We start from the raw sequence: 27868 nt of genomic DNA on the forward strand, positions 1-27868 counted from the left end.
TAGCATCTATTTGAATAATTTATGAGATTATTATAAACGCTTAAATGTTGTGGTCTTGTTATTTGCATTTACGAAAAAGGTCTCAGATATTGGAAGTGTTTTCTACTGTTTTTAACACAATATATAAATAATGACTTGTTGGTGTGTGAAAAACCATGGTGAAATCCATTATTTTTAGTGCAACAGAGTAATTTTTACAACGAAAATTTGTATTGTCAGTATTAATTGAAAGAAAGCATTTGCTTCGTTAAATTTGATTTGTAAGTAGCATTAAAGCTATTTAGTGGTTTGTGAAAGATAAATATATCTATAATTTATTAGAAGTATCAAGAATGTGTATTTATAATACTTTATCGTGTAATTAAAACAACAGTTTTCGGCGATTTAATTACAAATAATAACAGTTATAATTAGCATTTAAAAAAGTTAATATAAGTAGCTTAGATAATATAAGAACTTACTATATTCGACTTTATTCAATTTACTTACAGCTACCCAGTGAGGTTTACAAACTATAGTATTCAAAAATTACAAATTTTTCAATTTGTATTTACGATGCCGCGATGTTGAGAAGCACTGGTGAGAATTGGAGAGATAGTGTGTTTATTTCATAATCTTCATCAAGGTCAATTTCAATGTTGGTTCAAACCATTTGAATATAGACGTTGGATAATCAAGTAATTATTATTACAATCTTGTGCTTGCAAGTAGTTGGTGTCTGGAAGCGATTAAAATTCTACTTAGTAGCGGAAAAATCACATCAAAACGATAGAAATTTATTACTGTAAATTTATTCGTGTATATTTATTTAGTTTTATCTGTCACACTACTGATAAGCGAGTTCTTAACGATGATTATTAACAGTAATAACGGCGTTTCAAAAATAATATAGATAAGAAGATTAATCGCCTGAGAGAATAAAAATTGAATTTCATTGAACAGTATACAGTGATATAACCATTTTTATGGAGAAATAAAATATGCAGTATACGTTATTATTTATATTTAATACAACATTATAGTTAATTGAAACAAATACTTCAAAATGGGCAATATTCTACTTATCATTGAAATTACATTTTCCATTCTTCTTCCTTTATGCTTGTATTTTTGGTTTAAACAATCATGCTTGGATTTGAAAGGCAAAATTTCAAGTAAGTGATTTTTTATTTAGTTAAGTACATAAAGCAGGTTCAATTGTTATTTACTATAGTAATACAAATTATTTGTAGGCATTTATTTCTTGCTAAAGTGTTGGTGGGCAGAACATTGCATCAATATGAAAAAGAAGGAAATAAATATGTGTACATGTTACTCTTACTACAATTATCTAGAAAACTCGCAAATTAAATATAAAGATGTAAGTGTTATTTGTTTAGCTAAACTTGCAATTGTAGTCTTTAATATATTGGATAATAATTTTAATTAATTTTCAGAGTATTAACAGCATGCTTTTTTATGGCACGGATCAAAAAGAAAATTCTTTGTTTATTAAATTCTCTTATAGAGGATTTAAAACAGTAGAAGTGTCATTACATTTTACTACATCCAACGGTCAAATATACGTCTTACCCAGTATTAAAATCTTTATTTACTAATTACGATTTTATTAATGTAAAGCAGAAAATAATTTTGTTTTAAAAACAACATTGCTTTTATAGCATATCCTGATACCACATTAATAAAGGGTCTTAATCAAGAATGGACAGCAGCTGGTCTCAAAATTGAATTATTAAAATCACAGGAACGTTGGAGAATAATTTACAATGGTATGCTTAGAAACTTGACTCAGGGTGAAGAATGCAGTGATGAAAATATTGAACATATTCGCTTCAATTTCATGTAAGAAAAATAAAATTTCTCATAATGTTTAATATAAACTTTGTTAAAAATAAAGTAATTCATGTTTTATCTAGATTCATTGCAAATTCTGTACCGTTAAAATGGCCAGATGATTGGAGTTCTAAATTGCATGCAGAAGCATTAGCTTTTGAACCATGGAAGGGCCCTGAATGGATAGACAAGATGTAATGTAGAAAGATCAAAATACTTTTATAAATTGGTTCATTGTTTATATAAATTTTAGAATGTTCTCAACCTTTACAGAAAATTATTGGAATACACAGGTTTTGATCAATTTGGATCTATGTTGGGTCAAGTGACATATTCAAATGGACTTATTTCTACATTATATTTGCGTGGACTTCATCAACATCGTTGGGGAAAGCACGAATCACTTGGATTTCACGAGTCTATTACTTTATTTGGTGTAATGCCTCTAGGAGCAATATATTACCTCAGTGTGTGCAGTACAAAGCATAGTTTTCCACAGTAAGCTGAAAAGTTTATCATAATTATAGAAACATAACGAAATTAAAATTCTTTTACACTACTAAACAGTGTTAATTGCAGAATACAATATGGTCAGTTTAAATGTAACAACGAAGATATTTGTAACATAGACAATATGGGATTATCTGATTTTACACAAGAAAAATTTACAGATAATGTGGAATACAAAATCTGGTTTACAGGTTACTTACAATTCATATAAAAATTCTGCTTTAAAAAAACTTTGCCTAATTGTTGCCCATTCAATTTCAGCTGAAGGCAAACGGTATAATATTCTTGTGAAACATGAGGGTAACCCAATAACTTTATATTGTGGTCAACCATGGAACTGGATGAATAAAATTGTTACTGTAAAATTAGAATTAAATGGAAGATTAGGTATTATGATCAAACCATCTCAATACAATATTTATATATTTCTAATGTCCAACATGCTAAATTTTTTGCAGGCAGTGGATTGATGCAATTATGTCATCCTTATAATGGACCATATCAAGCGAAGACATCTGCAAAATTACAATATTTAAAACAACCCTATACATATATACAAAAAAATGATTACATCATACACTTTAACAATAAAAATTGCCAAAATGAAAATGTTGTTGGTGGAAAAGGATTCTCACTTGCAATGTTAACTTCTATTAAGGATGCAGATGTAAGTAGTACTATACATACCACTATTACTTGAGTTTGATTTTTATAAATATGAAAATGAACAATAATAATTGCAGTTTATTGTACCAAAGGGATTTTGTGTAACAGTTTTTGCCCTCGAATTGCAATTGCACACGCACAAAGAATTACAGAAAGTAATTGATGATATTCAGAAAGTTAGTGTTGGTAAAAAGGAAGCTGATCTCAAGAAATATTGCGACATGTAAATTACACTTCTTCTCGGAATTATAAATCCTTTATTATTTTATTACTAGGTAAATAATTATTATTGTCTGTTTTGCTTTAGAGCGGTTTGCACTATTCAATCCACTCCTGTTGTAGAAGAAGTCAAAGATGCAATTTTGAAAGCAATAGAGGATTTAGAATTAGAAGATAATGATAAACCGCACAGGTATGCAATAAGATCTAGTGCTGTTGGCGAAGACAGCTGTGAAACCTCAGTCGCCGGTCAGAATTCAACGTATTTGGGTGTACAAAGTGCAGATGATATTATCAAGAGTGTAGCCATGTGTTGGGCAAGTTTATTTTCGTATCAAAGCGTCGAATATAGGTAATACAAAGCTCTTGAGGAAACCGTTATCTATAATTTCTAAGTTCTAACATAAAATTTCTTACACATTAGAAGACAATATGGTATGTTTGTAAAAACATCTATGGGAGTTTGTGTACAAAAAATGGTGAATGCTGATGCTGCTGGTGTTATGTTTACCAGACATCCGACTACCGCAGATCCCTCAAACATTGTTATTACAGCTAACCATGGATTGGGAGAAGTATGATTAAACTAACATTCGATTATTAGTGGTGAAAGATTAAAACTAATTATATCTTCTTTGGTTTGACTAGACTGTCGTATCAGCAACAGTAGAACCAGACACTATAATAGTTCATAAAAGTTGGGATAACAAGTTAACTGTGAAAAATACGATAATAGGAAGTAAAAAGAAAAAAATGTTAGTAAACAGTGATGGACTGGTTACAATTGATTTGCATGGTCAGGAGAATACAGCAATTTGCATATCAGAGAAGATTGTACTTCAATTAGCTGCGATAGGAGTGTATTTAGAAACTCTATTTGGCAATCCTCGAGATATAGAATGGGCAGTGATCGACGAACAAATTTATTTACTTCAAGCACGTCCTATCACCACTTTGTACACGTGGACAGAATTCGAAATAACACACGAATTAGGTACAGGTGTGCCCAGCGACATAGACATACTGACGTTTGCAAATGTGGGTGAAGTGTTCCCAAACCCACTATCTCCTTTAACAATTTCTATAATTATAAACGCATTTAACAAAGCAATATGTGACGCATACTGCATTTCTGATCGACGCTTTATGAATGTAGTAGGAATGAAATGCATGTTAAACTATTATAATGTAAGTTATTTCACAAATTTTACGTATATTAAGCATACGATATAAATTTGAAAGAATAAAAATTCATTTGTTTTAATTGTAGACATTTTTACGACATCCTAACGAAAAAATAACGCTTTTGAACAAAGTAACTGATATAGCGGTTAGTGGAAAAGTTGTAATAACGCCAGAAATTCATAAAATTGCTCGCGAAAGAAATTTGGAAGCTGGCGTACTCCACAACTTTATTGTACTATACAGACTGATACGCGAAGTAATGTACAATACTGCAACGGAAATAGCTGCTAAAGAAAATGATCGAAATTTAGTTCTGGACACTGAAAATTTTAATACCACATATAGTTTGTATAATGAGATCAATCAAAAGTTTCCTGGATATTTAAAGGTAAATTCACTAACATTGTAAAATTTTTTAATAGTTAAAATACATGGTATTTTCAGGCAACAATGTATCATATGCACACATCAAGAGTCAATGTTTCTTATCAAATTTTTGCAATGTCACTCTTGACCAGTGGTTATGAAGACTTCGTACCAGATCATTTTTCAGATATTGCAATTTTGTTAGGCTCTTGTAGCAATATCATTAGTGGTGAAGTACTACTGATGCTTAAAAGAGTAGTAAATTATATTAAGGAGATTGAAGAAGATGAGGAGTTTAGACAATTGGATCCTAAAAGAGCTATTAATTGGTTGGAAGTTAATTGTCCACCAGCAGCAAAGGAATTTAAAAATCTTCTTAAAAATCATGGACATAGATGCATTCAAGAATTGGATTTTTTATCTGAACCCTGGGCTCTTAGACCTGAAAACCTGATCATCACACTTCAGGTAAAGCAAATTATAAACATAAATACATTCAAAAACTAGATTTTCTCTCTGAATCCTGAGCTCTTAAATCTAAGAACCTGATCACCATACTTCATGTAAAGCGAATAAAATATATTGCATGAATTAATTATAATATGTTTATCAGTCTATGATATCGTCTTCGGATGCAAGTAACGTAAAGAAAACGCTCAACGCGGAAGAAACAGTGGCCTCTTTAAAAACACCTAAATCAGCGTTTGTCAAGTGGTTATTGAAGAAACTTGTACTTCGTTCTAGAAAGGCCGTTATACGTAGAGAAATGACGAAAGCGATATTTGTAAATGTTATACATAAATTCAGGTTGGCTTACAGAAAACTGGGAAAACTGATGGTTCTAGAAGAATATTTACCTAGCGAGGACCTAATATTTTTTTTAACCCACGATGAAATAAAACAAGTTTTGAATTGTCGTCATCCAACACTTGTTCAAAAGTAATTAACCATATCATTAATTAGAATTTTATCTTTTCTTTAAATGATCATAATAAGTAATATATTTTAACAAATTTTGTTAGAGCCTTGCGTAGAAAAAAAATCTTTCCTCAACTGACAAAACTTCGGTATGCGGAAATCAATGTAGGAATGCCATTTCCAATAAAGGTACATCATTTTATTTTATTTAGCATTCAACGTTTAAGTACTACAAGTGTTTTTATTTTCTAGAATGAAATAAATACGATGTTGCCTGACGAAACTGTAAAAGTTCAAGGAATGACAGTATGTGGTGGCTCTGTACTTAATAGAGCCTGCGTGATAATAGACTTATCGGATGCGCAAAAGATACAGAACGGTGATATTTTAATTACTTATGCCACCGACATTGCTTGGAGTCCGTACTTCGTGTTATTGAGTGGCATAGTTACGGAATTAGGTGGACTCATAAGCCACGGTGCTGTAGTGGCTAGAGAGTATGGATTGCCTTGTATAATTAGTGCTAAGGAAGCTACGCAAATGTTTCAAACAGGTAACGTATTGTTGTATCTTTTAAATAAATTTATTTTTCTTCGACTTTTTTTTGTTAAAAGAAAAGAGTACATTGCAATTTAATTGCGCTTTTAGGTGACACCGTGTTATTGGCTGCAGACATTGGAGTTTTACAACTAGTGAAGAGACATACTCAAGAAGAAGATCTGAAGACTTTCAAATGATATTTTTCAAAGTATATATAATATTTTTGAACCAACATTGTATTAAATTTTTATAATGAGCAATAATTATTTACAATACTTATTTCTCATACGTGTTTATTCATTTACTTTTGCATCTCACGATGGTATTTGTTACGTTTATCCAAGACAATAGTAATAAATTTGGAGACTGAAATATAGAGAATCCCGTTGTAAGAGTATAAAAATATAATGATCAATGTAATAAATTACTTACTTAATTCTTTAAGGTACAATTACAACTATACAGTAGTAACGCGATTAGGATCGGCTACCATTGTTGGAGTATTACTTGTTGTATCACTGGCAAGACACGATAATTGCAACTGCATGGACGTTGCGACTTTTGATAACAACATATCGACTCGCATACGGTCTTCTTTGCTAACGGTTCGAGGTATCGCATCTAGAGCTTCTTCGAAGAAATTTCTGTCAATTAAAGGTTACATTAAAAATGATACAATAGTAATTATTACAAGTACCAAGGATCGACCAAAGAATAAAGATAATTACTTGGCCCTAGTTGTACTATAAGATTGCAAAGCGTTTCGTAGAAGTATGATGTCGGTTCGTGCTTGCACAATCCCGGCAGGACGAAATTTCGTAACGCAGGACATAAGTCTTGCAAGTTCTTCTGCTACGGTTTCTACAATATGAGACAGTACCCGTTGCAACAGAGCTGGCGCGACACGACGTACCTGCAAGGAAACAAATTATGATAATAAGAATTGTTTCATTAAAATTCGACACTTCGAATAAAATAACAAATGGTAAATACCTCTGCGTGAACCGCAATTAGATTTGCCAATATTTCCTGTGCATATGGTCTCACATGAGTTGGTTCAGTTTCAAAGTCCCATTCTAAACCACCAAGATACATACTCGGTTCAATTGTACCAACCAATGGATCGCAACGACGTTCCAAATACGCGTCTAAAACAGCGGTATCCAATGTTTCTAGCTGCGTCCAATCGGAGTTCCATCCAACCACATTTGACAAGCTCGGATAATCCAAATTTTTTAATGCGTCTCCAACTTTTGGCAGGATAGTGTTCAGTGTATAACGAATATTACTTAATGAGATCAAGAGGCATTGTTCCCATGTCTGATAAAAAATTCAGAAGTAACGCTAAAATACAGCATTAACTTCAAAAGATGCTACAAATTACATTTTTTGTTGCTCTAACGGCACAGTTAACATACGGACTATTTGCCTTTAAATAAATTGCCTTTCTCTATAAATATACCATGTTATTAGTCTAGCAAAAACTTACTGGACCTTGATGTTTGTTGCCCTTACTGGTATAGCCTGAAGGAGAACCAACTAGTTGAGAAACTGACTGTTCGTCGTCTTCCAGAGCTTCTTCGCAACCACTGAATGCCAATTGTTGCAAACATCGCGCAAACGACGTAAATAATGTTTTAATAGAATTATAGTATAATTGTTGATGCGCGGGATTAGCAAACAATACTCCTTCTCGAGGACCGCAAGCAACTACCGTATCTCGCGCTCGCTTTGAAACTTCTTTGATCATTTCCTCAAATAGATATGGCTATTTAAAGTTAGAAAATACATATACAGTTAAAAAATAGACAGGTAAAAATTCTGATGTAGAAGATTCGGTAATTACCACTCTTGTGACACCACCATCTTCGTTCAAGTATTCAATCTGCCAAGTTTCTTTCTTGTGCAAGGCTCCAATGTTCTCTGCTGTTTGTTTAAAGAGAGCAGTAAAACACTGTAATCTGTTTTAAATAATTTTTAGTTTAGAATGCAAAGATGAAAATTATTTATTTAAAAAGAAAGATTTCATACCTTAAATCTAGTATAAGCTTCCCGAAAATGTCCAATGCATCGCTTGGCAAATCCAAGTGAATCAATGAAGCATACATTTGTCTAATTCTGCGTAAAATATGTAAAAGCCATACTGCATCTAAATCATTGCTACACGTATTTCTCATCGCTTCCATGGCATATTGCATGCTTGACAATACTAGATTCTGCATGAAAATAATTTGTCGTATTCATGAAAATTACGTCTTCAAGTAAAATTAATATTAGAAACATTTTTGATAGACGCTAATTTACTTTGAAAGATGTTTGTTTCTCCGCATCTACGGCAACATGCAACTGTCCTGTAAAGTAACTTTGACCCAATCTCCATAGATCTGGCAGTTGCTCAATAACATCATCGCATATTGCCTCTATACACGATATTTGCGGAGGAATAGTAGTTCCATCATTTTTGTTCGCTTTCACTTGTTTATTGTTTTGCATAAGTTTTGATTTGCTTAAATCATCTCCACTAGCATAGTCTATTTCCAAGTGTTCTTGTACACAAACAGTAATACTTTTCTTTAAATAATTCGCATGCGAAACTGGAAAAAATATTTATTAGTATTTTATTTTACACAATAATACTGATACTTATTTTAAATGTATGGATACCTATTGCATCCCAAGCTGGATCTCCTTCAGTTTCCAAATTAACAAGATTTCTAATTATTTTTTTATGTTCTTCCAAACTAAAAGGCATTTCTTCAAGCTTCTTTCTTAAAAATACTTTAAGCATTTCAACTCTATTATCAATTTCTTGTAATAATTGTTTAAAGACTTCAACTTCCGTATTTTTAAATAAATTCTTTACTCGAGCATAGTCATTAATTACAAGATCATAATTGCCTCGTTTTATGTTCTTTTCTATATTAATTGGCATACAAAAGAGGAACTTGTATCGTTGCATTACAGCTAAAGCATTTCTTGTTGCATCTGCTCTATCTCTTCTTGCCAATACCTCATCAAACAATTTATAAGCTTCTGACATGGATTTTTGTATAGCCACTTCTAATTTTACAGTAGGATCGGTACCATAAGTTTTTATGTCCGTTTCAAACTGTTCTTTTAATAACATTATTGTATCCAATTGTTCCATTACTGATCCTACATTAGCCTAAAAAAATTATAGACAATAATAAGTGAAAGTATTGAAACCAATATTCTTTTTTCTGTTAATTCAATACCTTTAAAAATGATAATTGACCCTCCTTTTGAGAATTCACTTTTCTTTTAAGATATGCCAATCCAGCTTTCAAGTCTTCAAAAGTGGTGGCATGATGGTGCTGCAATAAAAACCAACCAGGATGAAATTTTTCACTAGTAAGATCTCCGCTACCTTCTCCAAAAAGTTCCATTAACTTATCTTCAGGAAATTTTTTACTGTAAAGAAACACATTAAGGCACTGCTGTTAATAAATAAACATAATGTGAACATACTCATTGCCCTCAACGCTCAGACCCAAAGGATCTTCTTGCTGATAATTTGTTGGAGAAAGTGTTCTTCTTCCCCATACAAAACTCTGCATGGGAGCTTCTTCTACCCATACTGCAGACTCCTTCATAGGCCCTATAGTTTCATGATAACCACGGAATTGTACAGTAGAAGTTCCTTGTCCTCCACTGCGAGTTGTTACTATAATGTCACCACGACCTTTACAAGGTCCTGATCTGGCAATAATTTTATTGGTGGATTTCCATTCCGCAGATAAAAGACAGTCACAACCGCATATCGTTAGACCTACATGCATTACATATTACATTTCTTTTCGTGAAAAATATGTTTTTTAAATAATTTTTGCAAATGAAACTAACCTATAAGATCTTGCACTTTGTTTCCCAAGAATTCACCGCGAACAATCACGCGGGTTCCTGGTGGCCCTTCCTTGGGTGATATTCCCGTTACAACCGGTGGAGGACCCATCTTTTCAATTATATTTTAATACAAAATTCTTTCTATCTTTGTACAAATAAATATCGATCACGCATAATTCTAACCTGAGTCATTGATTCGTGATTACGTTCACGGTTTTATTTTCGGAACGTTAGAAGTAGGCTATTTCATTTTTTAAGTTTTAAAATTCTTTTAGAATCTAAACTGTCAATATTGATTACTAGAATAAGTCATGGGTGTACAGGTTAGAGAAAGAAACTGAACGGCTGTCAAAATAAATGACGGCTAATAAGTCAATGACAGAAGCGGCCATTGACGCGAGTGCGTAGGAGGTAGATTTAGATAAACTAAATCTAGTTTTTCATTATTTTCTCTTTAAAATATAGTTATGTCATTTCATTTTCAAGGACTAATTTTCAACATATTAATTGCAATTATATTTGAAACAACGTAATAATAAAGTAACTGGGTAATACCTCAAATGTATTAATTACATAGTGATATTGTTTTCAAAATATAATTGTATGGTAGAACGTTACATTTAACTCTTCTATTTAAACGAGAGATAAATTAAACGTTTAAACGAAGATAAAACGATAAACGATTCATGTTTACTATCTAAATGCAAGAAGAAATAGATGTATTGACATTCCTGGAAGATAAAACAACTGATCTGTTCCTGTTAAACGATTATCCCATAAAAAAAACTTTTTTTTTACGATGCGTCACATAATCAATCTTTTAATCGTATCAACAAACTGTTATCTGACGATAAAACATTTAGTTTTTAATGTATTATACACTTTTACTAAAGACAAATAGTAGACATATACATTTATCAGTAAAAATATCATTAATCCAGTATCTATACACTCTTGCTGGCGAAATTAGTATGAATGTGCATTCGTAGTAAGAATTAATATGGGTATGCATTGATCAAGTTCATGTTTTTACTGTAATATACATATATGTATATATACAACAAACCGTAATAAACAAAAGGTTTTGCGCATGCTTGTCTTAAAAGACAGAATATATAGAAAGGTCGTACTAATGACAATATTACTACCGCTTGTTTCTTGTTGACCAAAAGTAGACTGACATTGTTTCATGAGAATTCGTCTTTAATCGTGATTGATCGACGCGCCATCTTCGGAATACAAGCAGGCAATGTTAGTTAGTGCGCATTAGTGCGTCCGTCGATCAGAGTATAGTCGAGTTTACCTGCCAAACGTGTATCTATGATTGCTCAAGTTTGTATACTCGTGCCATCCTCGCTGTTGTGTTTCGTCAATTTTCGTGGAATATTGAGCCTGAACGGGAATACGAAGTGTCAGGAACGTGAATACGAGTGCGTATCGAAGAAGGAGTTATGGGGGACGCAGCGATGAATGTCGCAGCGTCCGGTGGCGGCGGTCAGCGTGTCGTTAAAGAAGGCTGGCTTCAAAAACGCGGTACACCTCAGACCAGTTTCATAATATTTATGTTTACAATTTCGCTTCACTTCAAGCAGATCAGCAATACACACTCGCGACCTTTTCCTCGTTTTCTCGTATACCCTTCAATCTTCAGTTAGTTTTCCGTTCAACAAAATGTCAAAAATACATTGAACGAGATGTCTTTTGTGAAAATTTTAGAAAGTATCCGGTCATTACATGAGTAATGTCGTTTCTAACGTAACTTTAATACATTAGAAAACAGAACGTACTATGTTTACTAATTAATAATACATTGACCATAAGTTTCAACAATTATATTCCACACTTTTGGGGATAGTCTTTCGATTCCTTGCCTGAATAATTGGTGAGATTTTGATCCAAAGTGTAGAGTGACTGTTCCTTTATGTTCTACCATTATGCCAAATTTTTTATGTCTTACAAAATTTTTTGGTTGTCAGAGATCATTGAAATGGATCAGAAGAAGTGATATATAATTACATTTGAAATGACCTAATATTTTTTGAAGTTGAGACTTTCTGTTTGCATATTCACTGTTACATCTTCATTAGATGTTGTTAATGGTTTTCAGACTGAGCAGATGGGATTATGTGAATATTTTGTTACTTATGTACAGGAGAACATATAAAAAATTGGAGGTCAAGGTATTTTGTTTTGCGAGACGATGGTACACTGGTTGGCTTCAAAGCAAAACCTGATCAACAAATGGCAGCAGCCGCACAGCCTTTAAACAATTTTACAGTTCGAGGATGTCAGATTATGTCTGTAGATAGACCTAAGCCTTATACCTTTGTGATTAGAGGTTTACAGTGGGCAGCTGTAATTGAGAGGACATTTCATGTAGAAACAGAACAAGAAAGGGAAGATTGGGTGGCAGCAATCAGGTTTGACTGATTTTTTTAATTCTGTGCATAATATGTGAAAACTAAAGATTTCTTAAATATTATTTTTGTTAATAGGTATGTAGCTGCTAGGTTAGCAAGTGAAAAGCAACAGCAGACACAAATGCAACATTCATCTTCATCAGAAGATGTTGAAATGGAATCTTCAGGAGGTGGTAGGTCAGATTCAAGTGGGTCTGTTGGAGTAGTATCTTCTGATGCAGATGGTGGCAGCATAGATGAACTGTCTGCAAAATTTAGTGTTCAAGGAACTTCAAGTAGTAAAAGTACAGGGAAGAAGAAAGTAGTAAGTAAATGATTGTCACATATTATTGTCAGTTTTCTAAAGTAAAGATCCATTGTTTAAATTTAATATTTTTATTATAGACCCTTGAAAATTTTGAATTTTTAAAAGTTTTGGGGAAGGGGACATTTGGAAAGGTAATCCTTTGCAGAGAAAAGGCAACAGGTCACTTATATGCTATAAAAATTTTACGAAAAGAAGTAATTATTCGTAAAGACGAAGTTGCGCACACACTTACTGAAAATAGAGTATTGCGTACAACTAATCATCCGTTCCTAATTGTATGTATCCTATATATACTGCTCCATTTTTTCCTCAAATATTTACAGACGTAATTAACGTTCAATGTTTGTTAATTTACAGTCTTTAAAGTATAGTTTTCAAACAGCAGACAGGCTGTGTTTTGTAATGGAATACGTGAACGGCGGCGAGTTATTTTTTCATTTGCGACGATCCCGTGTATTCGGCGAGGATCGTACTCGATTCTATGGGGCTGAAATTATTTCAGCATTAGGTTACCTTCATTCGCAGGGTATCATTTATCGTGATCTCAAATTAGAAAATCTTCTCTTAGACAAAGATGGACATATTAAAATTGCTGACTTTGGATTATGTAAAGAAGACATAACATACGGTAAGTGTAGAATTAAAGCATTATTAAACATAAAAACATTGAAAAGTACCAGTAACATTTCGAACGTGTAGGAAGAACGACAAAAACATTCTGTGGAACTCCTGAATATCTTGCACCAGAAGTGCTTGAAGATAACGACTATGGGCGAGCAGTCGATTGGTGGGGAGTTGGTGTTGTTATGTACGAAATGATCTGTGGTCGATTACCTTTTTATAACAAGGACCATGAGAAACTTTTCACACTTATTGTAATGGAAGAAGTAAGATTTCCTAGAACGATCAGTAACGAGGCGAAAGATATGCTTGGTGGTAAATAGATAATGTATTAAATGATTGTATTAAAAATTATTAGGGTATTTTGCTTACCAACTTTTTTCTTCTTTTTTTACAGGATTGCTTATAAAAGATCCAAGCAAAAGATTAGGAGGCGGACCTAACGATGCGAAAGAGATTATGGACCATGCATTCTTCTCCTCAATTGATTGGTCGGATCTTGTACAGAAAAAGATTCCTCCTCCGTTCAAACCTCAAGTAACTTCCGATACAGATACCCGATATTTTGATAGCGAATTTACGGGTGAAAGTGTTGAACTTACGCCGCCCGATCAAGGTTTCTTAGGCAGCGGAGCTGGTCTGAATTCAATAGCTGAAGAGCAAGAACATTTTCCCCAGTTTTCGTATCAGGAAAGTCACTCAGCAGCAACCTCTTCCATCGTTTCCATTAATCACTGACAGTATCAAGGGTTTCCTTTGTTTATATATTGAGATGTGTGGCTAAATGCATGGAAAGGTCAAACAAAGACATTCGATTGCAATGAGTATTCGTGGATTGTCTGCCAATTTGGAAGAATTTTTTTTAAAGCAGATCAATCGGAATATCATTTTTTGCTAATTTACGATGCTTTTTTGTGCATCTTCGGAAAATTTTAACACATATCTCCAATGGCAGATCAGATTTGTGCGTGTTTGTGCGTGTGCGTGTGTGCGTGCGTGTGTGTGTGTATGTGTGTGCACGTGCGCATTTACACATACTCATTGAAATTGTACATGGAAAAATTGTGTACTATAAGATCCGATTGAGCTAATACTATTTATACCTGCTGAGTAGGTTCGCGACGATATAATGGGGATAAATTTTTGTCATAAAAGAAAAAGCGAAAGTTAAGTGAAGTTCATCCCCTATGCTGTATTACATTGTAAAGAGTGGCACGTTTCTTCTCTGTGGAAGAACGATATTTGATAATCATAGCTACAGTCCTTTCTTCAATGAAAGTGGTATTCGACACTTTCTAGCTTCATTGTCAACTTTATTGTAATAATTTATGGAAGGGCAGTTCCTGGTTATTTTTTTAAATTCGTTAGTCAACTGTTAGAGCAAAAGCCAAAATAGTAAATTATACTTGGCAAGGAACCAGCCAATGGGCAAGTGGATTATCCATTTTAAAAGTAGAAGCATAGAAACATTAACAGCTTTAATTGCACTACTGTGTAAATCCGAGATCAAGAGTTTTAGTATCGAAAAAAAGCGTTTTTTTTTTTTTTTTTTTTTTTTTTTATAAATAAGTTAGTACTATCGAATTAGGAAATTTTTGTTTTCCTTAATATGGTCCGCGCTATTCATCATGTATCATTAACAAATAATGATTTACTGTGAGAATCAGATGGAAATATGAAATGCTACCCTAATATTATATTATTAATATTATATGCTACAATGATTATATATACATATATTTATATTTTAACAATTAAAGGATTATATTGTACGTATGCATTATTAATTTCCATCTCATTTGTAATTAGCAAATTTTTGTAGTTCATTCGTTTCTATGCGAGAGGGAATAGGGAGAATTTTTAAAAGTAGAATTAAAGTCGATTGTTTGAAGTTTACAGACAGACAATTTTGCTGTTTACAATAAAAGAGCATGGTACATTGTCAATCGAGACAAAATGAACTAAAAAGATATGTCTATATATCGTTTCAATTGCTTATATCCTAAATTATGCTTCATATTTTATTTGTAAGGTGGTCTATATTGTATGCTGGGAAAATATCGTCCTTTATAAGCCAAACTTGATCTAAAACGGCACCTTCCTTGTCATCGGATACCTGTTATTGAAACATTGTAAACTGAATAATAATGAACATTCCTTGTGTCTATTTTTCCAAACTAACCAATACCTGTTCAAGGTAAAGATGAGTCTTATTATATGCTTTGATCCTTGTGTAACCATAATCTGAGCTGCGATATGCAGACCATTCTGGTTTATGTGGGACGAACTTTTCTCTGCCTTCTTTGCATCCGGCCGAACCAGTTACTATGTGTACAGGTGCCTTATAATTCTTATATGGTTCTTCGTAGGTTCCATTTTGTACCTAATATTATTTCCACCTTTTCTTATTTATTTTATTCTCATTATTGGCTAAATCTATTAAAAAATATTTAAAACTCTGGGTTTGCAGAATAATAGAATTACCTTGAAATTGTACATGGGCCACAAACGTTCATAACTGTGTTCATGAGCCCATAATAATAAATCTACCTTATGCTTAAAAAAGAGATTTTCAAGTCCAAACCAATTAAACAATGGCAATCCAACTCTAACAAGACTTTGGTGATTGGTACAATCATCTTTGTTTGCATTACTGCAATACATTGGTCTGTGACCGAATACTACTATCCATGGTCGCTGCAACCTGTATCAAATTGTTTGTTAGTTTTCATTATATCTCAATAAGAGAAACTGGAAGCTTACCTACTTGTAATCTTGTTTGCTTCATTTAAATCCTTTTCTAACCACTGGTATTGTTTAATAAGCTGTTTTATACCATAATTCATGAAGTAATAAGCTTCTGTTCCTATACCTATAAAATGGACAGGTCCTACATTGAAGCTATACCATAAACCTTCACTTTCACCAGGCATTGTAAAACGTGCTCTAAGAAATTGATATCAAGAATTAGCAGTTAAGTAATTGCTAATTTAATTTTTGAAACACACTCTTACCTGTAATTACTAAAGTTATAATGTTCTTCATGATTACCAGGTACTGTCATATAAGGTAAATAAGCAGCAATACCTTCTACTTGTTTCATAAATTCATCACCAACGCGTGCATTATCAGTGTTCATATCATATGCAAAATCTCCAACATGAATTGCTGTATCATATAGTCCACGCTGTGCCTCTTCCTGTAATCTCGACAAACTTTGAGCATTTTCATTACCCATATCACCAAATACAACAATTTGCGGTGACCAGTCTGCCGATTCCTCAGGAGCAGTTTTCAAATAAAATACATTTGACCATCCATATTTGCTGCCGCAATGATAAACTGTTTAAAAGATGTATATGTATACATTGTTATATAACCTCATACAAAGGCAGAAAATTATTCAACTTACTGTATTTGCTGTTGGGTGTTAAATTTTTTAGCCATACTCTATGAATATATTGTTTTTGTTTTTCATTTCCACCATCGATAAACGGAGTAGAATATCCTGTGGCAGTAAGAATAAGTCCCCCTATTCCATATTCTACAATAGATTCATTTGTATCATTTCTAGTACTCCATGTCACAACAATATCATGAATGTTATCTAAAAATTAAGGAACGTTTTAGTTATTACATTTGATTAGATAAATTTTAAATGACACACTTTCAGTAGCAAATAAGCAAATGACAATGACACGCAATTAAGGTTTTAGCAATAAATAATTTATAATGAATGTTCTTAAAGGTTAATGTTACCTCCATAAGCAAGATGCACAGCCTCGGGTTGATAGTAAAGAACATTGCACAATACGTTAGATGTTGATAAAATCACTAATCCGACGATAAATAGTATCATTTTTTCTTAAATTATTCGTAACTGTAGTAGCGTTAATAATTGCTAGTCACGACTTCTAGTTTCTTGTATATCTAATTCCTCTAAATGGAAGAATTTCAACGATTTTCGGATTTCAAGAACACTGGTGCCAAACTACAAAGAATCTGATGCATTGCTGTATCTAGTCTGTCACGAGAACAAAAACATTCCAACTCTTTGTAAACAGTAGATATGGTCATTAGCGTCAGTTGTGATTAAACGATGAATCAGATATTATCGCGGGATCCTATATCGCCTGTGCTGCATCGTAAACAGTACAAAGTTAATTACCGTATTGTTTAGACGTGCAATCAAACGAAGTTATTGATTGTAAAACGTGTTTTCACTCATAATTTTTCTATAGTCAGTCAACTTCGATACCATTTAAAACGAGAGCAAAATTCAACTTGCGATTAAATAAGCACAATAGAACTGTATCGCATCTTGTTATACATATCAGCGCCATCTCGGATGCAACCATAATTGATTGCAGTTTGCTGCACAAAGCATTTGCAGTGTCCAGAAGTTTTTGAATGATAATTCAGAACAAATGGAAATTCTACTGGCTTAAAATGTTACGTTAGAGCGATCAGTGGAATTATTTAAGGATTTCCACAAGAGTCAAGGATAGAAAGATAGAATTCAAAACAATTAGGTGACATCATTTCAGGCGATATGGATGTTAGGTTTCGTTGATGAGCGACGTTAGAACTAGAATAAGTCTAGCGGAACTTTACGACGATCGAAGAATCGTAGGGCGATCAGTTTTCTATGTACCTTTTGGTGTATTGATCAAAGGCATTTCTAAGTTAAGCCCGCCGATATTAGTCGCGTAAGATGGAAGCTGAAAGGGAATAGCCCAAGGAGAACTGAACAGGCAATTGCAGAGCTAGCATCCCCCATGCCCTATATTGATCACGCGCTCTGCCAGTTCTTTCTCCCTCTTTCTCGAAACGATTGCTTGCTCTACTTTTCTGGCGCACGTGCGCGGACACGTATTTACACACAGAATGCACCCGTAACGTGGATACACACGTTCGTCGGACACCACCCAAATGCACTTTCATTCTTGTCCTATCTGCCCCATTTTAAGGTCGCGATGCTCTTCTTTGTGTACTATTCAGAGTCACTTATCATCCGGATTTCCTTTCGCGACGATTGAAATTGAGCAAGTTCGTGTCATATAATTGCTATTATATCTTTTGTTAAGAATTTTTATTAATAGTAAATTCAGAACAATTTTTTGCCAATAAACGGATATTTTACTTCGATATAATTAACCAATAATTTTTCGGTCACATATCTATAACGTATATAATTATCGATAACATTTTTAAACGTCGATCTGTAATAAATATAAATTTTCTAGAAAATAATAACGGTGAAAAAAAGATTTAAAAAAAACTTTCTCCTTTTATTTATAATATGTTATTGTAAAGTTAGATCGATAAAACCGACCATCAACGAACTACACGCAATATATTTCTGTATGTTCCGTAACGGGGCCATTTACTTTGTTTACTCAAAAAAAAAAAAAAAAATGTTTCCGTTCTTCTGGCAAGCCGAGTGTGCCTGAGACACACTCTCCTTTTTAAATCGTACAAACGTTCGTAGAGTACGTGGAAAAGGCGACGGAGAGCGTTGCGGAAGATTGAAAACACGAAGATGGAGGGGTTGCCGGCGCGAGAACGACGACGGCGCCGCATCGCGGCCGCCGCTGTCGCCGCTTCGCGGTGAGGGCTGAAGATCAGCGGACGACGAGCGATGTCAGGGCTGCTGCCGCCGTCGGTTAACACGCACAGGTTCACACCCATCCTCGCCGATAGTTTCCACAACCATCGACATCGCGGGAAACAGAAAGAACGATCCTCGAGCAACGTAACATCAAAGTGAATCGGTGAATCGACGTGATCGGGATAATAACCTCGGGGTCGGTTCAGAGAAAACGATTATTGTGATCGAACGAAGAAAAAGTGCTGCGTACCGGGGCGCAGAGAGAGGCAGGGTGGTCGTATTTGCTGGATGATGCTCTCGTGAGATCCTGTCCGCGTAATCGAATCTAGAAGGAGATGCAGTGTAAAGATCGTGTGGACGTTCGCGAACGATCGGTAAGGTTACGTCTACGCGTAAATCGTTCGTGCGGAATTCATTTCCGATTCTGCGTGTAATCGAGACGTCGCGAGTGTCCTTCGAGGAGGGAGAGAAAGAAGACAATCCGGACAGGAGTGCTAGGACGAGGGTAGAATTGCATAAGAATCTCTCGACGTCGTGACAGTGGTTCCCTTCGGTGTTACGAGATATCCACGGAGGATGTGCATTTGATTGGAAGCTCGAGTCGAAGGAATCGAACGGAAGGTATCATGTGGATAGTTGGCGCTGATCCCGTCTCGTCGAATCGAGGCATCCTCGCGGTTTCCGAATGCCACTCGCGACGAACCGTGCGTTCCAGGATGCAAGGAACCAGGATAATTGAATCGAGCGAGAAGATGAGTTCGGTAAAAGCTCTGATCAATAGGCCGGGACATCGGGAGTTCTGAGCTCGGTGGATCGTTCGCGGAAGAGAACATCATTACGAGGATGTAGGGGGGCCCATACACACGGGGCCCCGGCGAGGGTTTCCTCCTGGACTTTTCGCGCCAAGATACCCCTGAGAGTGGAGAGACAGTCGTTGGAAACACATTACAGAATCTTCGGACACTCGTCGAGGTACACGTTCCTCGGATTCTCGCAGTCCGCGTCGAAAGTGACGAGAGGTTACTTTCGGGAAGCACACTACTAACAGCGCGCACTGAAAGGAATGATCAGCTCAGAGAGAGGCCAATGTTAACGTGTTCTATAGTAAAACACTCGTAAGAAATATTCGTCGTTAGTTATTGTTTTTAGTCGTTAATCGGTGTACGCGACTGGCACGACTGCCTTAGTAATCCGTTAGTGAAGTTTGAAATTCCCGGGCGATTGGTCGACCGTTGTTTCCCACCAATTACGATTAACCGATCGGAAACTGTGTGTCGGACCGTTCGAAATTTCGAGCCGACGGGAACACCGGGAGGAACGAGAACGGGAGAAAGATGCGCGTTTACGTTTATAGGAAACATAGGTATTGTCGGTGAAAAGTAGGTCGCGTGAGGTCGATAGTACCATCGAACGCGAAGCGAAGATGCGAGAGGAAACGGAAGGAATGGCACGCGGTAACGACGTTAATATCGGCGAATCGTTTTTTCGGCGATGATGGGGCTGTAATCGCGCACGCCGCCGTCAACACTCGCCTGAAGCAACGTCGCTCTCCACTTCTGATCGAGTAGACCAGCGTCTACCATCGAAGCCAGCGAAAATGGTCGATCTAGTGGGATACATTATCATACTGATCAACCAAAATGACAAGATCAAACTGTACGGTGAGCATCGATTGCGTCCAGTGCTATAGATATCGGGATAAATCGGTTACACGAGTACCTGAGGGAACAAGCATCTGGATGTATTGTTCCCTGGGTATTCTAACCGTGTTATCGGTCGAATATTTCAAATTTCTTGCATCGTTAATTTTACTATCGTTATTTTTATGAAAATGTTTTATACGATAAGAAATTAAGAATAAAAAATTAACAGATTCGAATCAACGGCATCGATTGCGTCGTTACATAGACAATACGCACTTCGTTTACCATTGCAGAGCGACAAACTATTTTCATTTTAATTAGCAATGGTCTGTGCCGTTTAATGAGCGCGAACAAAGTCGGCATTTAACTACGTCTTCGCTCTGAAATTTCTATTTCTATTTCTATTTCATTTTTGAAACGATACATCGTGTAAAATCATTGGTATTCGAAATGCATAATTGGATCGTTCGTTTCATCGTGTGTCATGCGTATCTACCTGTCTGATCTAGCACGCTTATTTTCTACTGATTCTGGAATTGACAAGCTTCGTTTCCATCGAACATTCTGTCCGTCAAACTGCACTAGTTTTTTTTTTTTTTTGCTGTTTTGTATCACGTCTATAATGCATTCTGTGAATAGTAAACTCTATGGGTCTGAGAATTTTTTCTAAAATATTGTTATCGAATCTTTTTTAAAGTTGTGTCTCACTAACTTTTGAACCTTTTTAAATATGGCGCAGGTTCGCCGGCCGACAACGCGGACACGTTGGAGGTGAGAGATGAAATTTTACAAGTTAATGGTAGCACGTTGGAGAATGCCAGTCAATCCGAAGTCACTCAATATATAAACAAGGTACTTAATGTTTGTTTCTTGGGAAAACTTTAATTCGTACTTTCATCCTTTGACGATGGTAATCACACGACTCACTTATATAAGGTACAAAAAAGGTTGATGTACAGAGAAGAGAATGATGAATCAATTTTTTTGCCAAATTTAGATGATTTTAACAAACTTATAGATATTTTAATAATAACCGAAAATGTGAGTCATTTTGAAGAGAATATAGAAACTGTTTGTCTGAATACATTTATCTAATACTGTACTTTATAAAAAAAATTCTAGCCTTAAAAGTTGAAATCTTGTATGACCTGCCTCTAAAAAAAAAATGGAATTTGGCCAACTTAGGATCAACGTCAAAGGCTTAACTATTATGTACTTATTTATTTATACATGTCTAGAATATGTTTTTTCTTATCCATAAATATCAAGAATGTGGTCATCGTTACATTTGTTTTACTAATTACAAATGAGGATAAGAATTGATAAATGAAACCGTCGGTCCTTCGATTAATCAAATCGTTTCTTTCTTTTCTCAGTGCATCGAGTCGCGAACGATATGCCTGCGAATACGGAGGAGGAGCGGGAACAGAAGGGGTGAGTGTTTCTACAAAAATCTTTATATTCGTATAAGTTCGAAAATGGGAAATAATTGTAGTGGTACGACTAAATTCAAACAGCGCGAAGTTGCGCAGATCGTTGATCGATATTTTCTCTTTCGCGCGATCTTGTAGCACGTCGAGCGAACGTTTCGAATAATTTCTCGCAAGTGGCGCCACACACACATACACGCGAGAAAAAATCGACGGGTAAAATGGACCGTTAAAGAGGATAAACATGTTACATCGAAAGATTAGAAACATCGAGTGGTATCGATTTTCGATATCATAGTCGATCTGCGGCACCTTTTCGGGCGACTGACGAGAGTGAATTCGATCTGCGTCACAGTTACGCAGATTTCTCGCACCTTTGGTATATTTATCCAGAGATTCTTCTCTCGATATTAGATTCAACGCGTGTTATATACGGATAGAGACATTCAGCACCCGAGATCGAGTATATTTATTTTTTGAAGCAATTGTATTCGAACATATCCCGCCATCTTCCGATTACACTTGACTACGTTGTTGCACATAACCTGTTAACCCCACGAACAGAAGCACCATTTTTCTGCATAAATCGGTCAATCATCGGAACGAGTCGAAGATTATTCCCTTTAAATGATTTCGCCGATAGAATCGCGGACTCCTCAGCATTCGAACATGCGGACAGGTAAATCGTCGGTTGATTTCGTGTTTCCTCGTACGATTCCGGCGTTCGCCAGGCAAACGTTCAGGTCGCCGCTCGTCTGTAATCGTGACGACGATAGAGGGGGGCCAGAAGTTGGGGGAGGGGGGGAGGGTCACGTAGAGAACTCGGCGAGAGGCCTCCAGCGCACACAGGAATCGAGTGAATCTAACCTTCGAATGTATCCGCTGTCACGCTCCGTCCTCGCTAGTACGGAACCGTCCATACGTGCCAGCGGTTCCGCGGCATTCCGCGCGCTCTTACCTTCCACCTAACCTCTCGCGTGCGTGTGTGTATGTGTGTGTGTTTGTTTCGCGAACGACGATAGTCAGTGCAGGATTCGCCGTGATGGCAGCTTGATGCGCCGCGGTTCCGTTCGCGTAACCAGGAAGGAAGCATCGAGTTCGCGCGAGTGCGTCCACCAGTGCTGTGCGTTCTGTTTCGCGGATTCGTGGTTTGGTGTCCGCCGTGCGTGTCCCGTGTCTGTGTTTTCTTGTTGCTCGCGGTCCCGGTCGCGTTACCGGTCGAGGGAAACGGGACGACGAACCAGATGGCAGCTGGGTACGCGGACGAGCCTGCTAGGATCCCGAGGATGCGTGTTCACCGAGGTCCGGAATCGTTTCACGATTTCTGACCGGTGTTACCGTTAATCGTCGATAACCTTCGCTGGATCCCTGTCGATACGGAAGGTGATTGCTCCTCTTTCTATTCGTACGCGTTCGAAGCAGGCGGTATCGTAATTTTTAAGGTACCGTTTATCCAAATTGTACTCTATAGATCGACATTTCGCGCGACGCTAGTGGGTGTTCCGTAACTTGTCATTAAATTCCAACTCGATAAAACGGTCCCCGATTTCGCGTTATGCTTTCCCTATTTTCGTGGAACAACTGTATTTCGCGGAGCGTAATTGGGCGAACGGTGTTTTTAAGGCCGCGTTTCGTCGGTCGTGCGCAATCGCGATTAGTGTTCGCGTTGTATACGGGCCCTATCTCGGGCGACCGGGAGAAATAAGTTTTCGTGGCCGTGTTTGTTCGAAGACGTAGGCTCGCACGACCGAGTAATGTGTCATCGTTTTACGTGACACGTTAATAGCCGTGCTCCGTACGCGAAAACAGAGACGAGGAATCCGTCACGGTTGCAGTTTCTGGGTTAGAGAGGCGATCGGTGTCGGATGCGACTATTGGGTCGTTTCGTTGCTCTTTTCGTGCGTAACCTTAAACGCGTTAAGAAATGGAACGTGTCGTGTCTATTAATCGATAATATGCATAATAATGAAGCAGTGTCTTTATTACACCATAAACGAAGTATACGTATAAAGTGGTGTAATGGGCAAGGTTTAACCGCGCTGCTATCTAGCCTAACTTACAATTGCTTAGAAAGAGAAAAGAATTAATCGTGAATGAATGGAAAACCGTTGCTTTCTACGATCGTGTTCCATGTTCTTCGATGATTTCGTTTCACTCGAAAAATAGTCTCAGGTTCAATTCGAAGTAACGGGCTGCCTTCAAGAAGTTCGTCGTTGCGAATGTTTTGCAAGTTAAAAGATTTCGTCGCGACTGAAATGAATGCAAATTCGTAGACGCCTAAAAGTTCGGAATTAGCTGAGTATTGTACGGACACGTCGTTGAACTGTCGAACCACGTTTCGCTTGTGTCACCAGATAGGAGGAGACGGGGTTCGTTCTTTTTCCCATTTTTATCTTCCGTTCTCGCTCTTTCGCGTTTTCGGGGCCGCAATAAAACCAAGTCGAGCATGGGTGCGACGGTGAAAATGGATTTGTTCGAGGGTATTGAAGTTGCGCTGAATCGACGTTCGATTCATTTTTTCTCGTTCTTCTCGACGATCATTCGGTGCATTGTGAATTAAAATTTTGGTACCGATCGACATTACACTGTTTGTTAGTCATTATTTATTTATGAAATATTCGCGTATTACATACGATGTACATACAGTACGGTACTGTGTCGTTATGATTTAACGAGTTCAGTCCTAAAAGTTTTATAAGGTTATTAATTCGAGGTTTCACGGTTACTTTTCTTAATTTGGCTAATTAACACGTTGACCGCCGTACTAATGTGGGTTCAGGGCGTCACGTGTACCAATTTTAATGCACTCCTTACTTCCTACCATTTGTACACGAACTGAGAACATTGCATGGATGGTATATCATGAACTCTGAACAGAGCCTATCAATTTACAAGGGTGTCTCCCTTGGGGCGTCGGGTAAACATAGAGGTCGAATGATGATATTCTGTAGGCACGTTGAAACTTGTAGAGTTTCACAACTATATTCGTGTACGTAATATTAATTTGTATAACCGGAGGTACGATTCTTTTTATAACAATAGTTGTTATAACGCAAGGAAATAATGTTTCAAGAGTTTCGACGCGCAAAAATATCAATCGAGAAACTTTATTTACGTCGTCAAAAACACGATAATGTCTAGACAGACAGGTGACGATGTGTACATATGCACATACCGTGTACCTTTAACGCGCACCGGATGAATTTCGTAAATATTACGAGAAACGTGTTCGTATTTTAAAATATGTATCAATGTACACTTGTTTCATGAAAATTAGTCACGCAATAATGATCGTCGGAGGACTTTTTACAGAAATCCTCGTATTAATCGTTTCGAACGCGGAACATAAACTTGGAATTTGTTCGACTCGTTTCGATATTCTTAGCATTAACGTTACGCATAATGCGTTCATAATTACGATCGACAGCGGACATTATTGAGCAATTAGGTTTACGACAGACGAACCGGCGACTACGTTTTCGATGGACTTGATAATTAACCGACTCTTTCCGAAGCGAATAACCTTTAATGGTCGAGCGACTTCACAAAGGGCGAAAAAATGCATCCATTAGCGGCAGTGGTGGGAGGGGAGCAGGGGGCCTCGTAAAAGCGCGTCGAATTAAGGTTTAATCGCGAGTCGGGTATTTGGGTCCGCGCTCGGAATCGATAACGAAATCGCTGCGTCGATTCACAGCCAGCGGCGGGATTAAGGCGCGCGTTTCACGATAAAAATCGCTCGCGATCGCCATAGCGCACAGTGGCGTGAAGATTTGTGGAGCGTGGTCAAAATGCGAACGATAGATGCATCGACGTTCCGCATATAAACATAATTAATTTCTAAGAAAAGTGCAACGCATTGCGCATACAAAACGATGTAAAAGTTTCGATAACCAACATCTTAATAAACGCATAATCAATTCTACTAGTGCTTTTTTCACGAGTTAGTGGAATTTCTTTGCTATTCGAGGAATTCGGTATTTCGTTATTGTTTTAATAATTCTTACGAAAACAAATTTATGAAGAATTCAATTTACTAGCAAAAGTAAAGAATCATCGAAAATTTGTTTATCGCAGCGAAGGAGTGGAATTTATTTATATTTTTCGCTATTCGAAGAATTGAATATTTTATAATTTTTTAAATCATTTTTGCGGAAATAATTTACAAAGAATTTAATTTATTGGTAAAAAAAGAAAGTATCGTCAAACTGGTTAATTAAAAGATATCTTTAGCACTTTGAGGAACTACGCGACCTCTAAGGAAAATCTGTTTATCGTACTAGGCGAATGAGGGAACTGGTGTTTGACGAAATAAGGAGCATGTGTAACAGATCCTCGTTTGTACCTGCTCTTGAAGTTCTCCGAGTGAAATTTCAACGAAACTTTTGAGGCCTTTGTTTCTGGCTTCGTGAGCTTCCTTGGATAATTGGTGAACGGGTAAGAGAGCTTGCGATATAGAGGCAAACTCATGAGCGAGTACTTTATGAACAGAAGCGGGCAGATGGATCCACAAATTATCTTTTAGATATATAGTAGTTTCGCTGCCTTGTGGGAATAAGTGTAAGGTTTCTCGGGTATGAGAGTTAAATTTTTTAGGATTCTGAACTTAGTTTACGAGACAATTTTCTATTTAAAAAATACAGTAAAAGTAAGGTACGTGGAGAAATAAAGTTACACAATAACGAATATTATTACCAATTAAATTAATGCCTTTACTGCACGGTTTTAAATATTTGATGTTATTACGGACGAGAAATTGATTTAATCAAATGCCATTAGGAATTGAATAAACTGTCTACATACGTTGTTTGACCTAATTGCGATATCGTAAAATTTTACAATCTAAGCAAGAAAATTATCCACGGACGATTACAATGCTATTAATGTAAACCACAGGTCGAAACAATTGTGAAACTTTTTTAATACGTATATACCATTTCAACGATTCGAATTGAACTTTTTTAAATAGTTTTCGTATTATACGTTTCGATGGGAAATACAAGTTTTAGTTTGATTAGAATTTATAAAGAATAGAAATGTAACAGGTACAGTTGTTTTATTTGTCAATAACAAAAAAGTTTTTAATCCAAGTTACACTTTTTTATTGTAACATATATTGAATATTATTTAGTACAAATTTTTCTCCAAAGGTACTACATTAATCCAAAATCTTTTTTAAATCAAAGATTTCTATTAGAACTTATATTGAAAAAATATAATTTTTTCTTCGATCTCTTATGTAACCCGTGTATCGAAGGAGACGAAATACAATCGCCTATTCACAAACGGGTTTAGGTAGGTAGGTTATTTACACAAGAACAAATGGCACGAATATTTAGTTTCATCATCAGTCATGATCATTATTTGAAGAATATCATTATTTATATTTCATATAAATACAATATATTTGCAATATTTGTCCGTTTGCCAGTTATTCGGATAATCTTTGATTCATTTAACGTGAAATACAATTGAACTGTACAATTCAAATATTAATTTTTACTGAACAAATAACTTATCCAAAGTAGTTCATCACCTATTTAGATACAAAATTTATCATCTCTATTTTATTCTAGTTCTTTGTTTTATTGCCGAAGAAGACCAAAAAATAAATAATATAATACACAGTATAGTATTTAAGCTAGAGAGGGGGGATATGATATACCGTTGGAAAGCTTATAAGTAGAGTCCAACAAGGGTGGTCACGGTTACCGCAAACGTGTCCCGTTCAGAAAATA

General features: G+C 36.0%; 5 protein-coding genes across 7 annotated transcripts in view; 3 read left to right on the forward strand and 2 right to left on the reverse strand.

The window, feature by feature from the left end:
* The first annotated feature begins 48 nt into the window (after positions 1 to 48).
* On the forward strand, positions 49 to 6544 carry LOC143147206 (rifampicin phosphotransferase-like). Of its 2 annotated transcripts, none has more exons than XM_076312268.1 (20): positions 49 to 260; positions 492 to 1154; positions 1233 to 1360; positions 1437 to 1575; positions 1662 to 1842; positions 1917 to 2027; positions 2107 to 2331; positions 2413 to 2534; positions 2605 to 2730; positions 2802 to 3010; positions 3102 to 3232; positions 3317 to 3580; positions 3653 to 3803; positions 3877 to 4416; positions 4499 to 4801; positions 4858 to 5247; positions 5393 to 5718; positions 5802 to 5886; positions 5950 to 6250; positions 6346 to 6544. In XM_076312268.1, exons 2-20 carry the CDS (start codon positions 1046 to 1048, stop codon positions 6432 to 6434), a joined length of 3930 nt encoding a protein of 1309 aa, XP_076168383.1. In that variant the 5' UTR covers positions 49 to 260; positions 492 to 1045; the 3' UTR covers positions 6435 to 6544. The 2 variants fall into 2 exon arrangements, with proteins under 2 accessions (XP_076168383.1, XP_076168382.1); XM_076312267.1 differs by having other exon boundaries at positions 3087 to 3232; positions 6346 to 6543.
* Positions 5955 to 10472, reverse strand: Sec5 (exocyst complex component secretory 5). The gene is made up of 13 exons (XM_076312274.1): positions 10285 to 10472; positions 10102 to 10210; positions 9727 to 10027; positions 9474 to 9669; positions 8902 to 9403; positions 8542 to 8831; positions 8269 to 8453; positions 8084 to 8198; positions 7727 to 8005; positions 7231 to 7557; positions 6966 to 7150; positions 6670 to 6881; positions 5955 to 6603 (listed from the first exon to the last, which is right to left on the reverse strand). The coding sequence occupies exons 1-12, from the start codon at positions 10291 to 10293 to the stop codon at positions 6695 to 6697; spliced, it is 2685 nt and encodes an 894-aa protein (XP_076168389.1). The 5' UTR covers positions 10294 to 10472; the 3' UTR covers positions 5955 to 6603; positions 6670 to 6694.
* Positions 10473 to 11358: 886 nt separating this feature from the next.
* Akt (AKT serine/threonine protein kinase) lies at positions 11359 to 15626 on the forward strand. Its single transcript, XM_076311491.1, has 7 exons — positions 11359 to 11634; positions 12254 to 12521; positions 12597 to 12825; positions 12906 to 13103; positions 13186 to 13456; positions 13528 to 13764; positions 13847 to 15626. The coding sequence occupies exons 1-7, from the start codon at positions 11553 to 11555 to the stop codon at positions 14185 to 14187; spliced, it is 1626 nt and encodes a 541-aa protein (XP_076167606.1). The 5' UTR covers positions 11359 to 11552; the 3' UTR covers positions 14188 to 15626.
* LOC143146822 (acid phosphatase type 7) lies at positions 15317 to 17793 on the reverse strand. The gene is made up of 7 exons (XM_076311492.1): positions 17209 to 17793; positions 16862 to 17056; positions 16464 to 16791; positions 16213 to 16395; positions 15934 to 16153; positions 15638 to 15832; positions 15317 to 15565 (listed from the first exon to the last, which is right to left on the reverse strand). Exons 1-7 carry the CDS (start codon positions 17306 to 17308, stop codon positions 15464 to 15466), a joined length of 1323 nt encoding a protein of 440 aa, XP_076167607.1. The 5' UTR covers positions 17309 to 17793; the 3' UTR covers positions 15317 to 15463.
* A 2719-nt stretch (positions 17794 to 20512) lies between these two features.
* The window catches only part of LOC143146776 (uncharacterized), a 138268-nt gene continuing 130912 nt past the window's right edge, over positions 20513 to 27868 (forward strand). For both annotated transcript variants that reach the window (XM_076311388.1, XM_076311389.1), the window contains exons 1-3: positions 20513 to 20721; positions 21443 to 21555; positions 22080 to 22137. In XM_076311388.1, coding sequence (XP_076167503.1) covers positions 20658 to 20721; positions 21443 to 21555; positions 22080 to 22137 — 235 coding nt within the window. In that variant the 5' untranslated portion in view covers positions 20513 to 20657. The remainder of the gene's footprint in view (positions 20722 to 21442; positions 21556 to 22079; positions 22138 to 27868) is intronic.

This window comes from Ptiloglossa arizonensis, chromosome 5, assembly GCF_051014685.1.
Source record: "Ptiloglossa arizonensis isolate GNS036 chromosome 5, iyPtiAriz1_principal, whole genome shotgun sequence".
NCBI classification, from domain to species: Eukaryota; Metazoa; Arthropoda; class Insecta; order Hymenoptera; family Colletidae; genus Ptiloglossa; species Ptiloglossa arizonensis.